This window comes from Polyodon spathula, chromosome 20, assembly GCF_017654505.1.
Source record: "Polyodon spathula isolate WHYD16114869_AA chromosome 20, ASM1765450v1, whole genome shotgun sequence".
Classification (NCBI taxonomy): Eukaryota; Metazoa; Chordata; class Actinopteri; order Acipenseriformes; family Polyodontidae; genus Polyodon; species Polyodon spathula.
This window is the reverse complement of record NC_054553.1, coordinates 10,860,028-10,881,627: the sequence shown is the minus strand read 5'-3', so window position 1 is coordinate 10,881,627 and position 21,600 is coordinate 10,860,028. Positions and strand designations below refer to the sequence as shown.

At 37.0% G+C, this 21,600-nt stretch overlaps 2 protein-coding genes across 3 annotated transcripts in view; both read left to right on the top strand.

The window, feature by feature from the left end:
* LOC121295649 (histone deacetylase 8-like) overlaps positions 1–6,181 on the top strand; it is a 29,830-nt gene extending 23,649 nt beyond the window's left edge. Inside the window, exons 10-11 of the mRNA XM_041220577.1 lie at positions 158–263; positions 6,106–6,181. Coding sequence (XP_041076511.1) covers positions 158–263; positions 6,106–6,128 — 129 coding nt within the window. The 3' untranslated portion in view covers positions 6,129–6,181. The remainder of the gene's footprint in view (positions 1–157; positions 264–6,105) is intronic.
* Positions 6,182–6,316: 135 nt separating this feature from the next.
* LOC121295650 (cbp/p300-interacting transactivator 1-like) lies at positions 6,317–21,322 on the top strand. Of its 2 annotated transcripts, none has more exons than XM_041220579.1 (2): positions 6,317–8,030; positions 19,296–21,322. In XM_041220579.1, the coding sequence occupies exon 2, from the start codon at positions 19,309–19,311 to the stop codon at positions 19,768–19,770; it is 462 nt and encodes a 153-aa protein (XP_041076513.1). In that variant the 5' UTR covers positions 6,317–8,030; positions 19,296–19,308; the 3' UTR covers positions 19,771–21,322. The 2 variants fall into 2 exon arrangements, with proteins under 2 accessions (XP_041076513.1, XP_041076512.1); XM_041220578.1 differs by lacking the exon at positions 6,317–8,030 and adding an exon at positions 15,761–16,165.
* The last annotated feature ends 278 nt before the right edge of the window (positions 21,323–21,600 follow it).

Here is a 21,600-nt window from a genome sequence, read left to right as displayed (position 1 = left end):
CATTACAATCTTGTGACTAGTATACAAGTGACTTTTAAAGGTCATGCAACCTGGATTCAAACCCAAAGTCTTTGGCTCCAAGTCATCAGTTCTTCCCACTATCTTTTAAGTATAGTTTGAGTTTCAGTTCTGAAGCATCCTCTCTTCTCGTTGGCAGTATTTTACGGAGTTTGGCCCTGACTATGTACTAGAGATCACTCCGAGCTGCCGACCAGACCGCAACGAGTCTCGGCAAATTCAACAGGTCATCAGCTCCATTAAAGGTAAGGTACAGTCTGCTTTTATAAATGAGTATTAGAAGAAAATCATTTTTTCAACACATTATTATTTAGGCTGTACTTGAAAAAGAATAGCAGCAAAACAAAAATGGGGGATACCTTGAACAATACAAAACCAAACCACTGTACTACATGCAAGGGTTCTGTGTGGGTGATCTGCGTAATCGAGACAGCACACGTTGGGCCAGCTGCACAAGCATCCATCAGCGTCACATGTGGTACGCTGATCTGTTCTGTCATCTTCCATTTATTGTTGTCATCCTATAAAAATAATCTTTAATTCATTTTTGTAATATGCTTTTTTTTTTTTTTTTTTTTTACAATTAGATAGATTTATTAAAATTATTATTAAAACATCCATTCTATTTCTTTATGAACAAAGATTACATTGATATAATTTGCCTTCTGTGTTAAAGAAGAGAATGATCTTTACGAGTCTGTGCTGTTTGTGTTCAGCCTTATAATGAGAATGAAAGTGATGGTGGAATGGCATTATGAGGCAAATGAGAGTCACGTCCATGTCATCTTATAGTTGATTCCGTGTGATAAAGGGCCCCTTACAAAAGGGGAGCACTGTATTTCTTTGAATGTGTGTAAAGTATTACAATCAAATTAATCATTTTTAATCATGGAGACATCAGTAAAATTGAAATGGTTACCTCTGTGTTATTCCGGGAAATAAAGAAAGGTTGTTGGGTGATTTTCATTTTCTGAACAACTTGCCTTTAACCATGCAGTCACAGATGGGACGCGGACCTCAGGCAGATGTTTTTGGTTGTTTTATTTTTCTCTTGGTTTCTCTGTGGTTAAACAATCTGAAGCAAATGTGCAAAGATTGAACGGATGATACTCAGCAAACTACTGACACTGCAGATTTCATTGTTATCTTGGGAGAGAAACATTTTCTTCCCGACAGAAACGAGGCCAAAGCGGGGATGTTAATACTTTCATACTCGCAAGCCAATAATAACCTGTAATGTAATAGGGCTTATTTTTTGCTGAAAGCAGAAAGACACATTTCAAAGTAAGAACTTCTTGAACATACACTATACATAACCTATTACATTGTTTCAACAAACATCATATGATTTCCAGACTATAACTAAACTTTTAAACACAGCATCACCACCACCAGGTCATTTCTGGAGCCTTTCAAGGCTGATCCAATTGTAGCAATGTGTAAAATGGATACAGATAAAAATTGTCTGACCAAAGGAATGCTCTGACCCATCCAGAGGGTGCTAGATGCACAAAGGACATATGGAGTTAACCATTCCATGAGGCTCGCAGTAATTGAATGCATTTAAGCTCAAGAGCAGGATCTTTTAAAGTCAGTTCTAAAAAACCCGGCAAGCTATTCTACAAAGAGAGTGATTTGGTCCGATTTTCTAGCAGCATTTGGAACGATCTGGACACACGATTGTGTACAAAATATACTCCCCTAGTATCTTCATCACTGTTCAGAAATATCAATCCCTTTGAGCCTGGTGTATGATCGGTAGATGAGATAATTAGGGAAAGACAGACAACATGTTTTCAGGGAAGCAAAAGGCTGTTTTTGAACAGAACCAAACCATGTTTTGTTAAATACCATAATTGTTTTATTCCCCAGAGACGTGCCTTTGTGCTTGTGTTAAAATACATGTAAGCCAAAAGAGTGGATAATTGTTTGTTTGTGACATGCATGAATTAGCCATATTCATGTTGAGAACTGCTTATCCAATTGTGAAGTTTCTTTGAACATTCATTAACAGATGTTATCTCCCTGTGTTCAAATATACATCACATCGTAGCATCTAAAAAATTTTAAAAAGCCTTTTAGTATCCTATGCTAAGTCACCAAAATCTTCTAATAAAATTAATTACCTGTTGCCAGTGCCACTGATCAACAATAAAGTAAAAACTAGAATAACTGTCCACTGAAGCACTTCCGCCAGGTATGAAAAGGGTTTGGATGACTATGCAAAGCAAATCGCTACTATGAAAAGTTCAATTTGCATAGCAAAACAAATCCTGTGTAACAGTAACTTTAAATTCAAGTAATCCAAGCTTCCGAATTGTACATGCACACTTATCATTTTCTTGATGGTGTAGGTCATGGTGATCTGCTCTTGTCTGAGAATTCTGTTAAGAATTGTAATGGAAAGTATGTCCAGCAGAAGGATCTGTCCTGCATAGTTAAAAAATCCTAGTGTGCAAAGATTCAAAGACCCCAGGGCTGTAAATGCCCGTTCAAATATCCGGAGAGAAAATCTCTCCCCTAATTATCAACTGCACAGAAAACACACAAAATCAACTTGGGATTACATTCACTTCAGTGAGTAGCCTTTCACTACTTGAGCATCGCTGGCACCACAGGGGTTCCTAATAGCATGACTTATGCCATGTAGTTTCAAACATGCCCAAAAACACCAATACAGTGTTTAAACAAGCCTGGTTTGGTTTCTCAGGGCTGCGGTTTGGGCTCCTTTCAGTCGTTCATTGCCATTACATTTCTAGTGAATTCAACCCCATTCTTTACAGTGAATCCCTTAACTCTTTCATCCTGTGAAACTGGAGTCCTTTGCAACCCTACTTATAAATGGGAGCAGTTAGGTATGGTTAGTGTGAGAAGCACCATGGCTGTATTGTAGATCGAGAATATTCTACCTGGGCAATATTGAAACCAGGAGAGCTGTTTACAGGTACCAACACCCTATACTATCCACAGTATTCGCCCCTGTGTCACATTTCTATTTTTACATATATCTAGAAAATTCACTTATCCTACTGTGATAAAATTTGAAATAAACATTCTTTATTCAAAGTATTCAGGATTTCACAGTTGCCCAGTAGGATTCCATTGCAAATAAACATTCTACTGTGTAGGGACCCAAAAGCCCTCATAAAATAAGGAATTTCAAACAATTAAATGATTTGTGTAAAATATATCTTGCTATATTGCTCTGAAAACAAGTATGGGAGGTGTGATGCATGGGAGCTATTGGGCAGTGTTTTCAAAACATTTACTCCGGTCTTTAATTAACTCCTATTTTTTTTGAAGAATGAAAATTCATCGTTAAATCACAAAACAGAGACACAAACAACTTCAGAATGGTTAAGATATGTTCAATTACATTACTGTTTGTGCTAGTGTTGTAAGGTCAATGTGTTGAGGCTGGAGTGAACTCTTTGAAAATATAGCCCATTATGTCGTAAATAGGACATTAACTCTGCTGTGACATTTCTTTGATTTATATCCCTGGGGATGCTTTTCTAGTTTTTAGTTTTATTTTATATTTGTGTTTATGCAGAACATTGTAATTTACTTGTCATGGAACTGATCTACACTATCTCTAATGTAGTGTTTACAGCTGTGGCAGCAGATAAGTGTGTTTGACATACTTGTTTAAACTCATTCCTGTCAGATGGTTCAATTTTTGGTTTTCATTTTTTATATTGTGTTCTGTTTTTGCGCCTGCATGTGTGTGCGAGATAAGGGAAGTGGAGCCATTGTCATATGGAATAATTTAAGGGGTTGGTTTTTTTTTTTTTTTTTTTTGTGGTTGCAGAAGAAATGTGTGCAGTGTTTAGAGGGTGGTTAGTGACAGGGGCCAGTGCAAGGGGTTCTCGGCAGCAGTCTTGAGTCACAGCGCTCAGAGTCATTCTCCAGGTTCAAATATAAACAAGATTCGGTAAACTTTTGAAAGCACAAATACTCCCGGTTTTCAAGGGTTTTAGAACAGGCCCAGTCCCCATGATGAAAAGATGAACAGTGGTGTTGGGGGTCACTGTGTTGCTGGCGGTGTCTTTCAAACAAACCTAGGCCCAATCAACTAGTACACATTAAAGATCAGTGGTGTTACATTTTGATAACCCACCTAAAATATCCAGTTTAGTTTGCAGTTGATCGTCTTCCTTGTTACAAGATACACACTAAAATATTGATTTGGTAGCTGGCACATTAGTGGTGTTACCAGTTTAAGGGCCATATTTTGAAAGCATTTATCCTTTTTGAACGAGGTAAAACACCTGTTAATTTCACAAAACTAAAACGAAAGAACAAAGTTATATATTTTAGTATATCTTAAGCACTCTCAGTGGCTTGATTTACATACAGTTTAGAAACTCCAAATGATCTCTCCATTGTTGTGAGAATGGGAGATGCAACACATACAGTGCCAGTCAAGAGTTTGAGTACACCTGCTTAAAACCAGGTTTTTCTTGATTATCTATGCTTTTAACTGTATAAACTTGTCTATAAACAGTTAATATTTCATTATATGATACGTGTACATATATAAGCTGATAATCATAAGTGAATTGCATTAAAAAATTTAATTATTAAATGAAAATGTAAATCTTGTCAATTTCAATGAAACGGTCACCCAAAGCAAGGGGATTTCAGTCTGAAGCCCAAGTCAGTTAAAGGTCTGAAATATGTATAACACGGTGTTAGAACACTGGCTTAAGTATAAAAGTGTCTTTGTTAGATGTTCTCTGAGTTAACTAGCGAGTTAACTAATTAACCTTTTGTCACCAATTATTGTTAACAGGTGAGGATCCATCTTTTTACTATAAATATAGGTAGGATAAGCACAAGTTTCATTCCTGAATGTAAGGGAGCAGAAAATGGCAAAAATACGCTCAGTTAAGCAAAGAAAAAAGACAGTCTGTAATTACTTTAAGAAATGAAGGTCAATATTTAAGACAAATCGCAAGAACTTTGCAAGTGTCTGTAACTGCTGTGGCCAAGACCATCAAACTATTTGAAGAAACTGGCACTCATGAGGACCGAACAAGGTCAGGCAGGCAAAGGGTGACCTCAGAATCAGGGAACAAGTTCATTCGAGTCACAAGTCTGCGAAACCGGCGATTAACTGCCCCTGAAATACAAGCTCAGCTAAATGCTACTAAAAGTACAGATGTGCCATTCCATCAGGATTACGGCTAGCTGGGCAGTCCTTCATTCTTCAGCAAGATAATGACCCAAAACACACCTCAAAGTTGTGCAAGAACAATCTGGTGAAGAAGAAAAGTGAAGGACAACTCAATCTAATGACCTGGCCTGCCCAGTCTCCAGACCTCAATCCCATAGAACTTGTATGGGACGAACTGGACAGAAGAGTCAAAGCAAAGCTACCCACAAGTGCCCTACATTTCTGGGAATTGCTGCAGAAGAGCTGGGGAAGACATGTCTGGTGATTTCCTGCTGAAATTTGTTAACCGAATGCCTCGTGTTTGCCTTATTGTTTAATGTAAACGCGCCTATTCCCATATGGTTGTGTTTCCGTAAGAAAGTCTTTGGTGTCTTATTTTTAAGTAGACCTCTCACTACCAAATGATTGTCCACTCTGAGTCACTCATATCAGCTAATTGGAGCTTGGAGGTTTTTTTTTTTTCTTACTCACGTGACACAATCTAATGGGAATGGGGAGTGGGGAATGGCAATGATTACATCATCATAAAACAATGAAAACACAGCAGTGGACAATTTGTATGCTGTTTTTTCACAGTGCATGAACAGGTTGGTTCTGTCCCAAAACTGGTGTGGGTTTACACCTCCACAATGGAGGGCTTGGTCCTTTCACAGAGCTGATGATATTATAGAAACCTTAACCTTTCGTTTCGACTACCAGTTGCTTTCGTGAGGGAAGGGGGTGCTGTATGGGATGCAGAGTTAAACTTTTAATCTTTTTGGAAAGTGTTTCATTGGTGGGGTTCATGGGTTGCTGTGAAGATTCATGTTATTTTTTTACTCTCTCTCTCTCTCTCTCTCTCTCTCTCTCTCTCTCTCTCTCTCTCTCTCTCTCTCTCTCTCTCTCTCCTCTCCTCTCGTTGTTTACAGGGAATCTGAAGAATGTGGTTTAAGAGTGGAGCGCGGATCATATTTCCTGAACAGGGAGGCCATGCTAATGAAGACAGTATGTAGAAGTTATCGCCGGAGGGGGGAAATTTGGAAAACATTACTTGAAAGTTTCCAAGGACTTTTAATGGGAAAACCAGCTAACCGATTCTTTTTTTTTTTTTTTTTTAACCATTTTGCCAAGTTTTTTGGACTTGTCACTTTTTTGTGATAGTAAATGTCAGACTGCAAAGTGTTCTGATTTTAAAAGTATCTAGTTCTGTTTTAAGACTCGCATGAAATACTGTAGACATGAAATACTGTATGTGTTATCTCACTTAACATGATATCACTTTTATGCACTCTATTGGCCTTCATTATCAAGGGCAATCAAAGTGTATGGGTAGGTTCACCCAGATTTCCTTTGCAAGGCATGCAGTTACGTTAGAACCTATAATCAAAACAGTGTATTTACTACCAAGAAAATCTCAAACAGAGATAGACCCATAGATTTAAGTAAAGTTCTGTCCAGTCCCTTTCTTGGAGTTTGAATGGAAGTTCTGGAGCAAATTACAGTTTAATGTTGGTAAGTTTAATGAAGACTTATCTTCAGTTTATAGGAAAGCCTTTTTCATTTTAGAATCCTGTGTAGATCATTGTATACCAAAACATGAGTACTCTCTAAGCAACTGGATGTAATAATGAATTTCTGGGAAAGGTGCATCATTTGTGTGTACTCAGTGTAGACTTGCTAAACTGGAAGATGAATACACTTTAGGCTGTCTTACCAGCTGGTCCTGATGCAACTTAGTTGAGGCTGTCTGTGAAGAAGTTATCAGGTCTGTGTGTCTCTTCATGTACAGCTGGAGTGCATTAAACAAGCCACACTGCTCATGTGATTGCACTTTTCTTGATTGTTTGGAAGAACTGTATTTCCAAAAAAGTCCAATGGCTCTAAACACCACTACTGAGGCAATGACATATCCTTTAAAGTCTCTTTTAAATTTGTGAAATGTAAATGGGGACAGACTGGGACAAAGGTAGCGTGACAAATTCTGAAGGGCTTGAGCGGCTTTTCGCTGATTTATTGTGTTTTTATTGCTTTTAAGTGGTGGTGTTGTGTTACCAAAACAGCAGTGTACTTGGCATCAAAAGTTTTGAAGCAGTAATCTTCCTGACTGACATGAGCTGTGTGAGCTGCACCTCGTTCATGGGGGATCAAAAAGAGAAGTGGGCTTTCATGCTGTATTTAATTCTAAAGTCATCTCCCACTTAGTCCTGTAATAAATTGTTTTGTTAGTGTAGATATATGCTTTGAATTAAATGTGAAAACCACTATGCAAGCAGCCATATTGCAGCAGGGCAGTAGATTATGACTGCACTACCTTTTGGGAGTTCAGCACATAAAACCACCCCCCACCCCCCCTCCCCGATATCCTGTAAGTTTAGATATGGGGATTTTTGCATGTTAACAGGATGCAATGCAATGTTGACATTTAATCTCCACCTTCTTATATAAATATACTCGGATGCCTTTTTTTGCATCCACTGGGACTGCGTTTTAAAACATGTTCCTATCACTGGGGCTCAAGCGAGGTTGGCTGGTAGAAAAAAAGAGTGACCAAAGAAATGAGCATGTATGTATCAGCTCTAGAAAAATACAAAGCAAAGCAACGAAAAGGCTGCTTTTTAAATAAGCAGGCAATATCTGCATTTTTTTTTTATTGGTACCATTTGGATTGTAGTCTATTTGATATAGGAATGAGGAAAGAGCTGCCTTAACCTGTTTCATGGTACAGATAGAAACAGCAGAATTGATAAATATCTCTGATACACAAAGGACAGTGTCTGCCACAGTATCCTGGTAGCAAAGGCTCAGTAACCCTACACTGCAAACAGCATTGAGGAGTTCTCACATGGACTTCCAGGTGAGCCCATGAAGACTTTAATTCATTTCATCCTCCGTTTGTAAGTACTGTATTGAATAAGGATACAAATATCTGCATTAAAGCAAGATAAATATGAAAAGGTGCAATCTTTGGTTTCACCCAGCATTAAGGTTCCAAGTGTAATGATTGGTTAGACATAGTGGCATGGAGGATAGTTCTACCTGGGGATGACTCCTAGTACTGTTCTTATAACATCCTGCTTGTTTTTTTTTGTTTTTTTGTTTTTGTTTTTTTTTACTACTGATCAAAATGGTTAGGTTGTAAAGAGCTGCTGTGCATTTCTGACAAACTCTGTATTTTTTATTTTAAGTGTGGCTATTAAGTGTATAAGCGTTTGAAATTGACTTCATTTATCATTTTAGCAAACATGTTTTTAACTTGTAATTGTTGATTTTTAAACTGCTAACTATTGTTTACTGTAAATTAGTTTTCTTCTGAAAGTCTTTTGTTTAGTTTTTTTTCTGTTGTTGACTAAAGAAGCCACAAAACGGAACTGTTAGGATTGGATGCTAATTTAATGTTTTAACTCACTTTCTGCGATAATTATAGTACTCTGTGATACATATTGTATGAAGTGTGATTTTTATGTAATCGATAATAAAAGACAAATGGGCTGTGTAGGTCCATTCCTCTTTTATATAGCGAGTGCCCAGTCTCAATTACAAAAGTATTTTATTTTAAGTACATTTTATGAATTTGGGCAATACTATATATGGCAACTAAAGTCGGTGTTATAGTTTGTGTTTGGTATCCATTTGGTTGTAATACATTTCTTATTCAAATATATCAGTAATGAGTTTAAAAGAGGTTCTCTGCAGTTCATGAAAATAACATCTTACTTTTTTTTTTTTAAATCACAAACCTCTCCTTCTTTTTTAAAACACATCCTCTCCAGTCATCATCTCTCATCACTTAGTGTGTTTCACTTCCAAAGGTGAGCAGTTGTTCTCCATGCCAAAACTGATGTGCCATAAAAGAAATGTGGCTCAAAATCAGTGTAGTTCCCAATAGGGAGAGGGCAAGAGAAGGGCAGAAGGATGGTTAGTGTGAAGGAGCCTTTCCTGAGGAAAGGGGCACCGATATGAATAATATGTATGGGTGTCACAGCACTGGAAAGAAAGCAGCTAGATTTGCAGAGAGAGTCTGCCAGCAGCAGCACTTCCTTCTGCTCTATGGGTTCAGTCTAACCTCAAATGTCTCCCGCCAGGCTCTTTCACAGTGACCCAGTATGACTGAGTGACAGTCTTTATCCCACCTCTTTGCTCCCTAGAGGTGTGTTTTTTTTTTTTTTTTTTTTTTTTTTTTTAAATGTGCCTTGTTTTTGTGGTGGCTGTGGTCATGTCTGTTTGTAACTGTCATGTATGGGGGGGGTTGCAAAGCACCTACAGTATCAGACCCCTGGAGACAAATGGGGCATTCTGCGGTGTGATCCAGAGCTGAACCCCTTGCAAAGCATACTTTTATCCTGTGTACTAGTACGGCATCTATCTATGCTTGAGTTTATGAATGATCCTTTGTAAAGTATAGTATATACAATGCTTGCAAATATGCTTTCGTGCTATTCTGGTATACACCGTTATCTAGTATTGGTAGCCATGGCTGGTTTTATTCAGATGCATTATATCCGATTTCTATTTCTTGTTCATTCTGGTGAATGGAGATCTAAAGTTTTAATGCCCATTATAAAACAATGCCCATTATACTTCCATTGAGTCTTTACCTTGGAAAGCAGAATCATTTAAAACTGAGTCCAATTGAACAGGTGTTTCCAGTGGAAAACCTTACCCACGAAGGTCCATGGAGAACTCCTCAATGTGCTCAATGAGGAATGGCAGTTTATTCCACAAAACCAAGAGCTATGTCAGCTGGAGCTCCCCACAACACTGCGGAGCATCTGCATTACTGAGCATCAAAGCCAGACGCACATTCACTTTTCTGTTACGTCTTAAACCTACAAACCAAATATTTTGGTGAAGTTCATTCCTTAGTATCAAACAACTGTAAATACACTTGTATGCTTAATGTATTCTGTATTTAATTAACTACACAAGGATATGTGTATTAAGCTTTTGCACAATTGAAAAATTGGTATAGACATGGGCTAATTAAGGCTATACAATAAACATAAGAAAATGATATATGAGAGTTAGCCATTTGGCCCATGAGTGCTCGTCTGGTTCCTAGCAGCTGCTTACTGTATCTTCCAAACTGCTCACCACAATTTGGTGAGTGTTCAAGCAATACATTTAATAAGAAAGATGTCTATTAATCTGATAAAAAAAAAATCATGCGTTGAGGTTGGTTATGAAATGATACATGCTGTGGATACATATCATAACTGATCTGACTCCAATAATGATTTCTTCATTCTTAACAGATTTTTTTTCATTTTTAATCTGTAACGCTGTTTGTGTGTTTTAAGAAAAAAGTCATGCCTAGGTTCTGGAATCAAAAAGTGAATCTAGTTGATAATGTTGCATGAACAGTGGAACATAGCCGGGGGTATAGAGCTACCAGTAATGGCCAGAATATGCCTTTTGCTTTGGCATTTGCGTTCATAAGGAAGCATTGTATTTGCAATTCATATACATTTCTTTAAAACGATAATAGCTCAATGCTATATTGAGTTTTGTTTCTAGGACGACCAGGTTGGATGGATAAACTTACATAGTGTGTTGGTGGAAACACTGAGTACAGTATGAAATGTAGGAGCCTTGAGTCGAGAACTACTAAATGTGCTAATATACTAATTTGTTTTTGCTTGCAGTTAGCCACTGCAAAATGCATATTAAAAGACTATCTTTGGGTGTAAATGCCTACGATAGAATAGGTCAGCTGTGGGAATGTTTGATTCCCTTTTAAACTGTGACCCTGCCAATCACTCCTTTTGAAGTATTGATGACATTGGAATTTTCATTACAATATGCAAATGTCAAGGGGGGGGTTCCATTCTTGGTATTGAAATTGGTGACACTTGCCCAGGGATGCATGCTGGGCTATGAAGGACATTGCTGTCACTGAAAGTGCCAAGCAGGCTTGACACAATAATGTCCTTACTATACATTGATGCAGGTTGAAGAATGCAATGCTAGCTTGCTGATGATAGCAGGCAATATTGCTGATTTTCATGAACGGCTGTCAGCTAACCTAGAGCGCCTGATTTAACAAGCATTGACAGTGGAAATCACCCGTGAGTTAGAGAGACAGCAGGCCAAGGATGAAGTTTGTTATATTTAATGGTATTCTGTCTGCCTACAATTTAATAATATGATAGAAGGTCTTACTAATGAATCCGCTCAGAAGCAGTGTCCCAATTTAAAAAACACACAAACACCTTCAAACTTCATAATATTGTTTATCTTTTTATGAATAGTGCATTGTAAGTCGTGTGTGCAGTATCATATTTTGACATTTTTGAAGAGAAAATAAATTGGAATATATATATATATATATATATATATATATATATATATATATATATATATATATATATATATATATATATATGATATTTTGGTGGTGTTTGTATATTGCAATCAAGCAACTATTTTTAAGTTGGTTTACTTTCTTATCAACTTGCTTTTTTGTACCCTAAAAGGAAAGCTTTTGATCCATTTAGTGCAGTTTTCTAAATAAAATAAACACCCTTGTTTCAGAACTTTAAAGCAACAAATAACAAGATGTCCATCTGAGACCTTAAGTTAACAAGTTGCATGTTTATAGTTCTGAATGTTTATAAAAATGTAAAGCAAACTTTATACTGGAACAAAACTTGGTGCATCTGGCCCTGCCTCTAAACTAAATATATCCAGGTACAACTAATTTGTTCTTAACATTTTCCAAATTTCTGTTTGGCACCAGCTTGTGCATTCTATTATAGTCTTTAAAATTCCTTGGGCTCTTTTTGGCTCATTTCAAACCTAATATCTATTTTCCAATCCTAAATCTTGGAAAACAAAGCCCTGCAAAGATCACATTCTCTTTCACGGCAGCGTTTTAAATCATACTTCCACTTTGTACATATCAGCATACAACACATGTTATATACCTGGGCTTCAGAGTGACTTCTTTCTGAGCAAGGCAGAGGGCAGTGTAAAAATGACCATCAGGAATGTGCACCTGAAAAAATGAGTTTCTAAAAGATTTGCAATGGAAAATATCTAACAAATGCTGATAAAATATTTTAGCACGTTTTAGCGAACAGCTTCGTTTAATTGAGCTGTGGCTTTCAATCATACCCAATTGTGCTGCCATACAGAATAGACACTGAGGAAACTGAAGGGATTCAGGGCCCTTCGCATAATACCCCAGATGTGTCTCATTTCCCTAGTCAAATTATAAAGAAACAAACAACAGCATTGAGCAATCCCTTCAAGCTCCTAGCAAATGTCAAGTGGTGTTCCCACATGCTGTTTTTTTTTACATACCAATTAGTAAATGGAAAAGATCCATTTCATTTGCAGTTAAGTTAGATCGTTGTGCTGAAGTGTTTAAATGAAAATGTGCGCGTGTGCCTTGCACCCGAGTGGCAGGCAGTTCTGTGCTAAAAGAATGTTATTACTCAGCTTATTTTTTTCTTAGAGGAGTTTTGTTTTGGTGTAGTGCCAAAGAATGCACAAATATACTGTATCCCAGAAAACATACAATAAATGCATTGGATGTAATTAAGCATTTGAGATTGTGGGTCTTTTTCAAAAGTTTGAACTCATTAGTTATGTTTATTAAAAGTCTGTTTCAATAAATGGTGTTATGTTTGGTATTTCACTTTGTTTGACTGTTGAAGTTCCATGGCTAGATTGAGTATACTCCATGAAAGTTCACATCCTATAGTATTGTTTACAATGTCTGGAATAGAAATATGTTTAACCCTCGATTAAAGAGCTGATTTGGAGTTGGTGTCCTGATATTCTGAACAACATGGAAGCATTTAGAACAATATAATAGAATAGATTCCAAAATGAGATCTGTTAAAAAGAAAAACAAAAGTTATTAACTCTGTAGTGTTTTCTCAATGCTAGAACTTTCAACGTGAAATACACTGATTAAGATTTATGAATACTAAACATAATTTCCTTCATTAAAACCTATTCAAAACATCTTAACATAACTATCTATCAGTAATTCTTGTTCTAAGTTGAGGCTGAGGATATGAGAACATTTAGATGATGCCCCTTTCCATATAACAGCTTTAAAGAAGTGGTAAACACAGCAGTAAGGATAATTGCTTCAGTATTGTTTGTTATAAAGCACACTGTAGGGGTAGTGAAATGTAAAGGGATTTCAAAAGAGCAGTGAAAATACAGACACTTGTATATCCACAATAACAATGTTTAGTTTGCGTTCTGTGCATTTAAACAAAAGCTTTGGAAACTACATCCAATTTTACCAGGAATAAAATGGTAAGTACAGTTATTTAAATTATATATTTTGAGGAGTTTCACTTTTAATAAGTAATATCAAGGTTACATTTGTCCTTTATATGAACTAGAGGTATGCATGAAACATGCAGTCCTATTCAGAACACCTTTGGATAAAGGGAGCTTTAAAAACTATGAGTAAACTTCTAAAAACAGTTGTAAAAGGGTTTTATGAACTGCAAACTTGATTAAATGTGTCAAAATGATCTTCAATAAAAACTGTCATTAACAAACATTCCTTTAAGCATTTTTGGAAATAGGTACGACAATGTAAATGTCTTAAATGCATGCAACTCATTCATTAAAACAAATTAAGCTATTTGAATTCAAAGGCACTCTAATTTTCACAGATCTCTGTAATGGTTTTATTTCCCATCAAACTATATGTATGTATGAAGTATTTTGCATTGTCAGTTGCTTAACAGGTTGGTATATGCACAGATAAACTCCAACCAAATGGTGTTCTTATGTGGGTTGATGGAGAGGCCATTGAAAAGAAGTGTGCATTGTGTTGCTTTTGTTTAAGTGTGTGGAAAGCGCAGGATATAGAACGACAGCGTGATGTGTGAAACAGAAGTGTGTGGAAGGGGTGCTCTTTATGTTCCCTGAATACCAGGGTAGAGTGTTATTGAACTAGATGAGGGAGATCCTTTGTGTTAGGAAACTGAACATCTGCCTATCTGCTTAGATCAGTCTCCCTGCATCAGTACTTTAAAACATGGACAAGGGAATTCAAATTGTGTGTATTTATCAGGACAAGGCTATAAATCTGGTTTTGTAGCGTGTATAAAATACCATCACAATATTCTGTACTAATGATGGTTCTATGTGGGGTTCAATGTAAATCCACAAAACAGCAGTTCAGGGACTGGAGACATTGATGTAATTGAAGATTGGATGGATGCAGCCATGTATCAAAACATTTTACACAGTGCAATAATACCATCTGCTAATAGGCAGACAGTGTATCATCCAACAAGACAACAACCCAAAGCATACTGCTAAGTCAACTCTAGAATTCCTGAAGAAAATTAAGCTCTGGAATGGCCTTTGCAATCAGACAGATCTAAAAAAAAAAAAAAAAAAAAAAAAAAAAAAAAAAAACTATAGCCCAAGCATCGAGTATGCAATTTGTCTGAGCTGAAGGAAATATGCAAGACAAATGAGCTCAGATTTTATCAACAAGGTGTAACATAGGGTTAAGAATTACCACAAACGTCTCAAAGTCCTAATAAAAGCAAAAGGAGGACACATGAAGTACTAAATTAGGGTGCCATGTTTTTTTTCAGGAACAAATACTTTAAATGAAAAAAAAGTTTTTTATTAAGATTATTATTTTTTGTTTTATTAAAAAGCATTTATGGTTTACTAAATGCTTGTCCTTAATCTGTTACCTTGAATTGTGGTATAATAACCCTAGGGTGCCAATGCTTTGTGCTAGGAGATTAGTTTTACAAATGTATAACCCAATGTCCATTTATTGTACTTATTCGTTAAGAAGATTCATTTCGTTTCCGTTTGTATTAATTAATACTTTCCAATACAAATGTAAATGTGACATCTTGTTAGTTGTTTTTATAACTGTTTCGGTGAAGGCACATCCAGCCCCCCACCATGATAATCCAAACCTGGAATTTTCTAAAGCGTTTTACAGCACGTGGTAACCACTTATCCATAGTAATTCAGAGTTTACTCCTTAAAATAAGTGGCGTCAAATTCAAAATATCCAGCTGCGGTTTGCCCCCGCGGTTATAGGTTGATCAAATCAGACTCTTAGCCTAGCACATTTATCTTTAGTTAATTACAGACTGGAACTTGTGATGAAGTAGGCTGGATTCGCTTAGATAGAATGAGGGATAATGTTGTTATAGTTGTTTTTTCTACTTGTGAAACATAATGTGCCACTTTTTTTTTTTTTTTAAATGGCATTAGTGTTCATATATAGTACACAGTATATTCCGAATAAAAAATAATTAAAAAAAAAAAAAAAACACACACACAACACATCTTTTGATCCAAAATTAACAAGTGTAATGACATTAACATTAAAAAATATTTTTAAACAAAATGTTATTGACACAAGTTTGTGGATTAATAATAATAATAATAATAATAATAATAATAATAATAATAATAATAATAATAATAATTTGAATGTAATATTAAACGGGGTAAAATAACAACATTAATATGGTCTATAATTTAAAAACGAATTATAAAAATATTCCAGGTCTTTCCAACTATGTTTTTTTTTTTTAAACTAATAATTTAGATCAATTAAGTCTCTGACTAGGTCCTAAGCTATTTAATCATTTAACTAAACCTGTAATGGAATTGTCCTGCACGACGGGGGTTGCCTTGACCAGAAAAGTTGATCTTTTTGTAAAGGGGGCAAACAAAAAGTCGGTCCGAGTCCTCGTAAACTGTTGATACTCCAGGACGCTTCTTGAGGCTAGCCCTGAAAGACTTTGTAAAGATCCAAACGCGATATAAAAACGAATGCTCTTAGCTCAGTTTCCATTCATTGTCAAGGACTTTCAGCGGTGCGGAGCAGGTTATCCACGGAGCGGATTCATTCACACACTGCAGGGAATTAAGTGGCTGTTTTTTCTAGAGATCGAAAACAAATGTAACATTGCTTGTCTTACAGACTTCACTGGATCCACCAAAGTGCTGAGGAGAGACATTCTTGTTAAGGTAACCACATAAGAAAGACGTTGTTTTAATTTATTGTACATTATTGTAAAGGCAAATTAAGTTTTTTTGTGTGTGTGTGTGTGTGTGTGTGTGTGTGTGTGTGTGTGTGTGTATATATATATATATATATATATATATATATATATATATATATATATATATATATATATATACACTCTCTTATTTGTAATTTCAGTTCAATTAAACTGTGTTGTTGAAGAAAAAAGTATTCTATGGTAAAAGCTTAATGGGGTTATAAAAGTTGAAGTGGCTGTAGTTTCCTATCAACATATTGTAAGTTACAATAACACCATTGATAATTGTACGACATAGTAATTACAGATTTTACATAAACAAGTCCTAAAAAAAGTTGGGTTTTTTTGCACCAAAATGTGCATGGTTTCATTACAAATATTTTGCATTTAGAACAACGAGTTTATTTTGGGTGTGACTGTCTAATTTAAATAATTGATACTAAATGTAGTGTTAAAAATGTAGAAACAGCTTTATTACTGGCAATTTTAAACATCGAAACCCTGATCAGTTTAAACACAGATTAATACAAAAAAAAAACATCTACACATCGAAATCGCACAGCCAGCAGACGGAACAGTACAGCAATCTTGTGGGGGAATTCTCACCTTTATGCGTGAATTGGATATTTTCAGATAATACAACATGCCGTTGGTTTGAGTTTGCAGTTTTAAAACAGAAGCGATCATTTTAATGTCTTACGCACATACTCCTATGCTTTGATATCCAGTGATCTGAACAGGATGGCAAATTAATTTATCCCACAGGTGTTGCTGATGTAATTATTTGTATTAGCGTATTTCTTTTGTCTGGAGATAGAAGTGAGTGGTCCTTCCATTCGTTTAAGAAGTAAAAGTTACCTTTTTTTGGTTGTGCGTTGTTTCTCATGTTTTCTTCTTTAGTATGCCTCTGAGCACTTAAACTTGGTAGATGGAATTGTCATATGATGTATCACAAGTTACATTGTGTGTGGTGGTGTGCCACAAAATTCATAAAGCTGTAGCAGCTACCATTTGTGCTGTATAAAGGCAAGGTGGGCTGATGGGTTTGTCTTGTCAGGCATAGACAACATGCAGCTAAATCTTGTGCAAGTAAGAGTTCCTTCAGGACAATGGCAATTCTAAGACTAAGATCTTCAATGGCAGACCTATTGGATATACAGGGTGATGCTGTTAGGACACGGGCATGGTGGAGAAACAAATGTATTGATCATGTTACATATGAATGGCCACCTTGCAAGATGTAATAAGACCCTGGGGATTGGAATCCCAATATGGTCTCAGAGGGTATGCCTGCCTTGTATTGCAGCATTTCTTCATTTTCAGTGGAGGAGTTCCACTAGGGCAAGGATCAGCATGGTGACTGCCTTGCCATCACGTGGATTAACAGCTCCTGTTGTATTCTTGAATATGGAATGTGTTGGTGGCGCCCCCTATTGGGAGGGTGGGGTTGTGCATTCATGTGATAAATATATATTCTGTTATTTGCAAGCCAGTGGCCTCATTTATAATCCCAACCAGCGTATTACTGGTACCTAGAGGTACAATAATTTTATTAATTGCCAGGTACAATAATTTTATTAATTGCCACAGCTTTTATTTTGCCCTAAACAGTTATTGATAGATAAATTACCCTGGAGCATCCTGTATATAAATTATGAATCTGTATGTGTTTCCCTTGTCTTAACTAACGTGTTCTCAATTCATTATTCTATAAATATAGCTATAATGTGAACCTTAATAATGTGTTTAGGAAATGTGTTGGTGATTGCACCTCCTATTGATAAATTCATTAACATTTTGTATGTGGAAAAACGATCCTGATTGGCAGTTCTACTTTGCCAGTCAAGTTGTTCCACTAAGCAGTGTGTCAGGACTCCAGCAGTCCACTTTGAACACTGCACAGGCCTGCTCGCCAGTGCAGTGCCCTTCAAGCCTTGGCACTCACAGGTGTTAAGGGAAGGATACAGTTTCACATCTTGTTTAAAAATGTGAAGCCACAAACCCACATTTATTTTGCTTTCGATGACTGCAGTTTGTTATGGTCCAGCTTGCAAAAATGTACCATCAGTACCCAATGTGAAGCTGATGAAAATACAATGAGTGCTGTGTGTTTTGTTTTTTTATGCCAACATTTTGAACAGAACATTAATTTGTTTAAATGGGAGGGAGTAGTTGGTGGTATGTGTTGTATAAAATAAGTAATTCATGTTCATCTGCAGGTCAGTCTTTGCGGTTTCCTTAACCCCCCAAAAATTGCCATTAGACTTTCTTTTTTTTTTTTTTTTTTTTAAAAAGCTAACTGGCAAGGTTTACAGACCAGGAATATTATGTCATGATGTAGTCATTCCATTCTGCTCCAAGAAGTTTTGTGGCAAAGGAAATGTGTTGCATGTTCAGCTTCAAATCTGCTGTCTAGGAATTGTTACTGAGCCCTGAATTACTGCAATGCCTTTATGGCTGTTTGAGTCTTTTGCTTAGACTATGCTGTCTTTTCAAGGACTGTTGGAGTGACCTAAATCCATTACGAAGCACCCGGATGGAACAGAATGTGTAACAGCCGATAACTGTGGCATGCCATGGAAGGAAGATTACAGCAGTTTAGCAGGAATAAATAATTGAGAGAAAAAGAATAGTTGATCCAAACAGATTAGTGAACTTCTGTATCATAGTTTTAATAACCTGGGAGACACAGGGTGAATTGATGCAATAGCTTTTATTATAATTTTATAAAACAATGCCCAGTGTTGCAGCTGGAAGCACAAGAAAGCAAACTGGGTTTCCCCCCCCAAAATGTTGATTTGTTATAATCTGACTGAAGTCGTGCAGGCACAAATTAAACAGTTTTCTGGTGTGAAGATAAGGTTTTCTGTTTCAGGTTTAAACTCTGAAACAGTACTTGGAGAAACTGTATGTTTAAGTTGTTTCTTTGATGGGTAGAAAAATAGGTAGGGCACTTTTTTTGTGTATGCTCCTGTAAAATTAGCAGTTCTACCCCCGGTGTGTACAGGAAATGTATTCAGACATCCTACCACATGATATATGTAAGCCATATAAATGCCAAAATGATGTTTCCTCAACTCTGCCCTCTGTTCTAGGTGAGCCCGGGAGATGAGTTCTCTGGTCTACCCTAGCCGAATCATGAAAGACCGTGAGGCCATCACCATTCTCCATTACCCAGGCTCAGGCAAGATGAATGGACAGTTCACTCAGGCGGGGATCCATCCCTCAGTAACCGCCTCCTCGTCGCCCACCTCAAAACCCCAGCCCTTCAGCCTCCAGACAGGCCCTCACCTGCTGGCCAGCATGCAGCTCCAGAAACTCAACAGCCACTACCACAACATCGGCAGTGTAGCAGGGGACATCGCAGCCCCACCCAGGACCTACAGCTCGCAGAGCCAGGGCGCCCTGTCCAACCCAGGGAGCACCGTCATTGACTCGGACCCCGTGGATGAAGAGGTCCTGATGTCCCTGGTGGTGGAGTTGGGACTGGACCGCGCCAACGAGCTGCCAGAGCTGTGGCTCGGCCAGAATGAGTTTGACTTTGTCTCGGATGTTTCCTCTAGCTGCTGATTCTCCTCATGTGGGAAAGATTGTCTTGAGGGCAATGGAGAAAGAAATCAAGAGCTCCTGATCTAGGCTTAATGTCTCAAACCCAGCTCTCTTGTGTGATGTGGAAGTTGTAATGTACATGAAACCGACACATATGTTTCTATGTCTATGAACTTGAGATCTGTGTAATATCTTTCTAAATGTCGTGTCTCTGAAACATCTCGCTTGAGGCTGCTTTCACTTCCCAGAATCGTTGGCACTGCTGCAGCAGACGGGCATTGTTGGCCTGTATTGGCATCTGCCTAGAAGGCACCATGAATAGCAAAGGCAGAGGATTGGCAAAGAATTGGACTGAGACCAATTGTATTGTTGTAAATCATATCTTAAAACGGGTTAAGGAGAGCAGTTGTCTTTTTTTCAAAATCAAGTCCAGTGCTTAATTATAGACCATTGTAATGAAACGTTCACGGTTTCATATTGAGAGAAACATGTTTTAGCACTAAAAGGTGAACTTGTTTGTAGTTCAATCGTATTTGCTTTGAATTTCTAAGTTTGGGAAGATGGACACAGAAGGAAAGTATTTTGATTCATGCTAGTTTCTTTAGAATGTATTGGTTTATATTCCAATGGAGTACAAGTTAATTAGAACACGTGTTCTTGATTCACTGTAGATGGTAAAACAAAGCTTCACTGAAGAGTTTAAATGCTGAATGTGTAAACTTGTCAGCTTTCGATGGAATATACCTCTCTCTCCCTGCTGTTTGAAACACTACTCTCTGGCGCTGTGTGGGTTAGATGGCACCGAGGTATATGAAGGAAAAGGAGATGTTGAGAATCTGCCATTAATTAAGGGAATACCAAATTTGGCAGAGATATAACTTGCTGTGTATACGATCATCACAAATGTCATGATGAAAAGAGGTATTGTAAATGCGGAGTAGAACCTGTGTTAAACCGGGGCTCGAACATTGGAATTCAGAGATTTTTATTTTTTATTTCTTTTTCTTTTTTTCTATGCATTTATACTGTAATTGAGAGCAAATAACGCTCCTTGATGCATGTGTAAGAATTTGATTATAAATACCACAAATTCACAGCCATTTATGAGACAGTTTAGGACTTAAATTCGAAGGAGTCTATTTTTGTTCTCAGATCAGCATTCGTTATCACCCCCCTTTCTGTTATGCTGAAGATCTTTTTTGTTTCCTTGCTTGTTTGTATGGTTCAGTATATGCAGATTTATTTTAATCCATCTTTTCACTTTTGGCAAATTTACATTTTATTAAATGCGAAATGTTCCAGCCTAGTAACGAATGAGACGAAAAAAGTACTTGGTTATATAGTCAGGTGTACAGTAAAGGTTCTGAATGTATAATGCACTGGTTAGACTGCACTTAATTTCTCACTTGAATTCTGGTCATTGCATTTAATTAAAAAAAATAAATAAAATAAAATAAAAAAAGGGGGGGGAACCTTGTTGCTTTGGAGAGTCAAGCAGAGAGTAACCAGACTAATCCCAAGGCTAAAACATGAAGTTTTGAAGATGAGCTGAAGGGACTGAATCTAACATATACATATACATACATCTAACATATATAAAAAACTTTGGCAGAATAAAAGTGGATTAGTAATGTTGTTGGTGCTAGTGAGGTAAGAATTTAAAAAGCTTTAGCACTTGTAACTATAGCTTTATAGACCCTGCACCAGCTCCTTTTCATGCAGTATTTAGATACTCTAGGTAGCATTCCAGAGCACAGATGTTTGCCTTGCCTCTCGGGTTGTGGATGGTGCAAGGGATGCTTGTGTAGCCTAATGGGATTGCTTTCTAGTAATTAAGTATCCTATGAAACT

Excerpts from the sequence above, each read along its gene's own strand:
- LOC121295650 (XM_041220579.1), top strand. The coding sequence starts at position 19,309 with ATGAGTTCTCTGGTCTACCCTAGCCGAATCATGAAAGACCGTGAGGCC.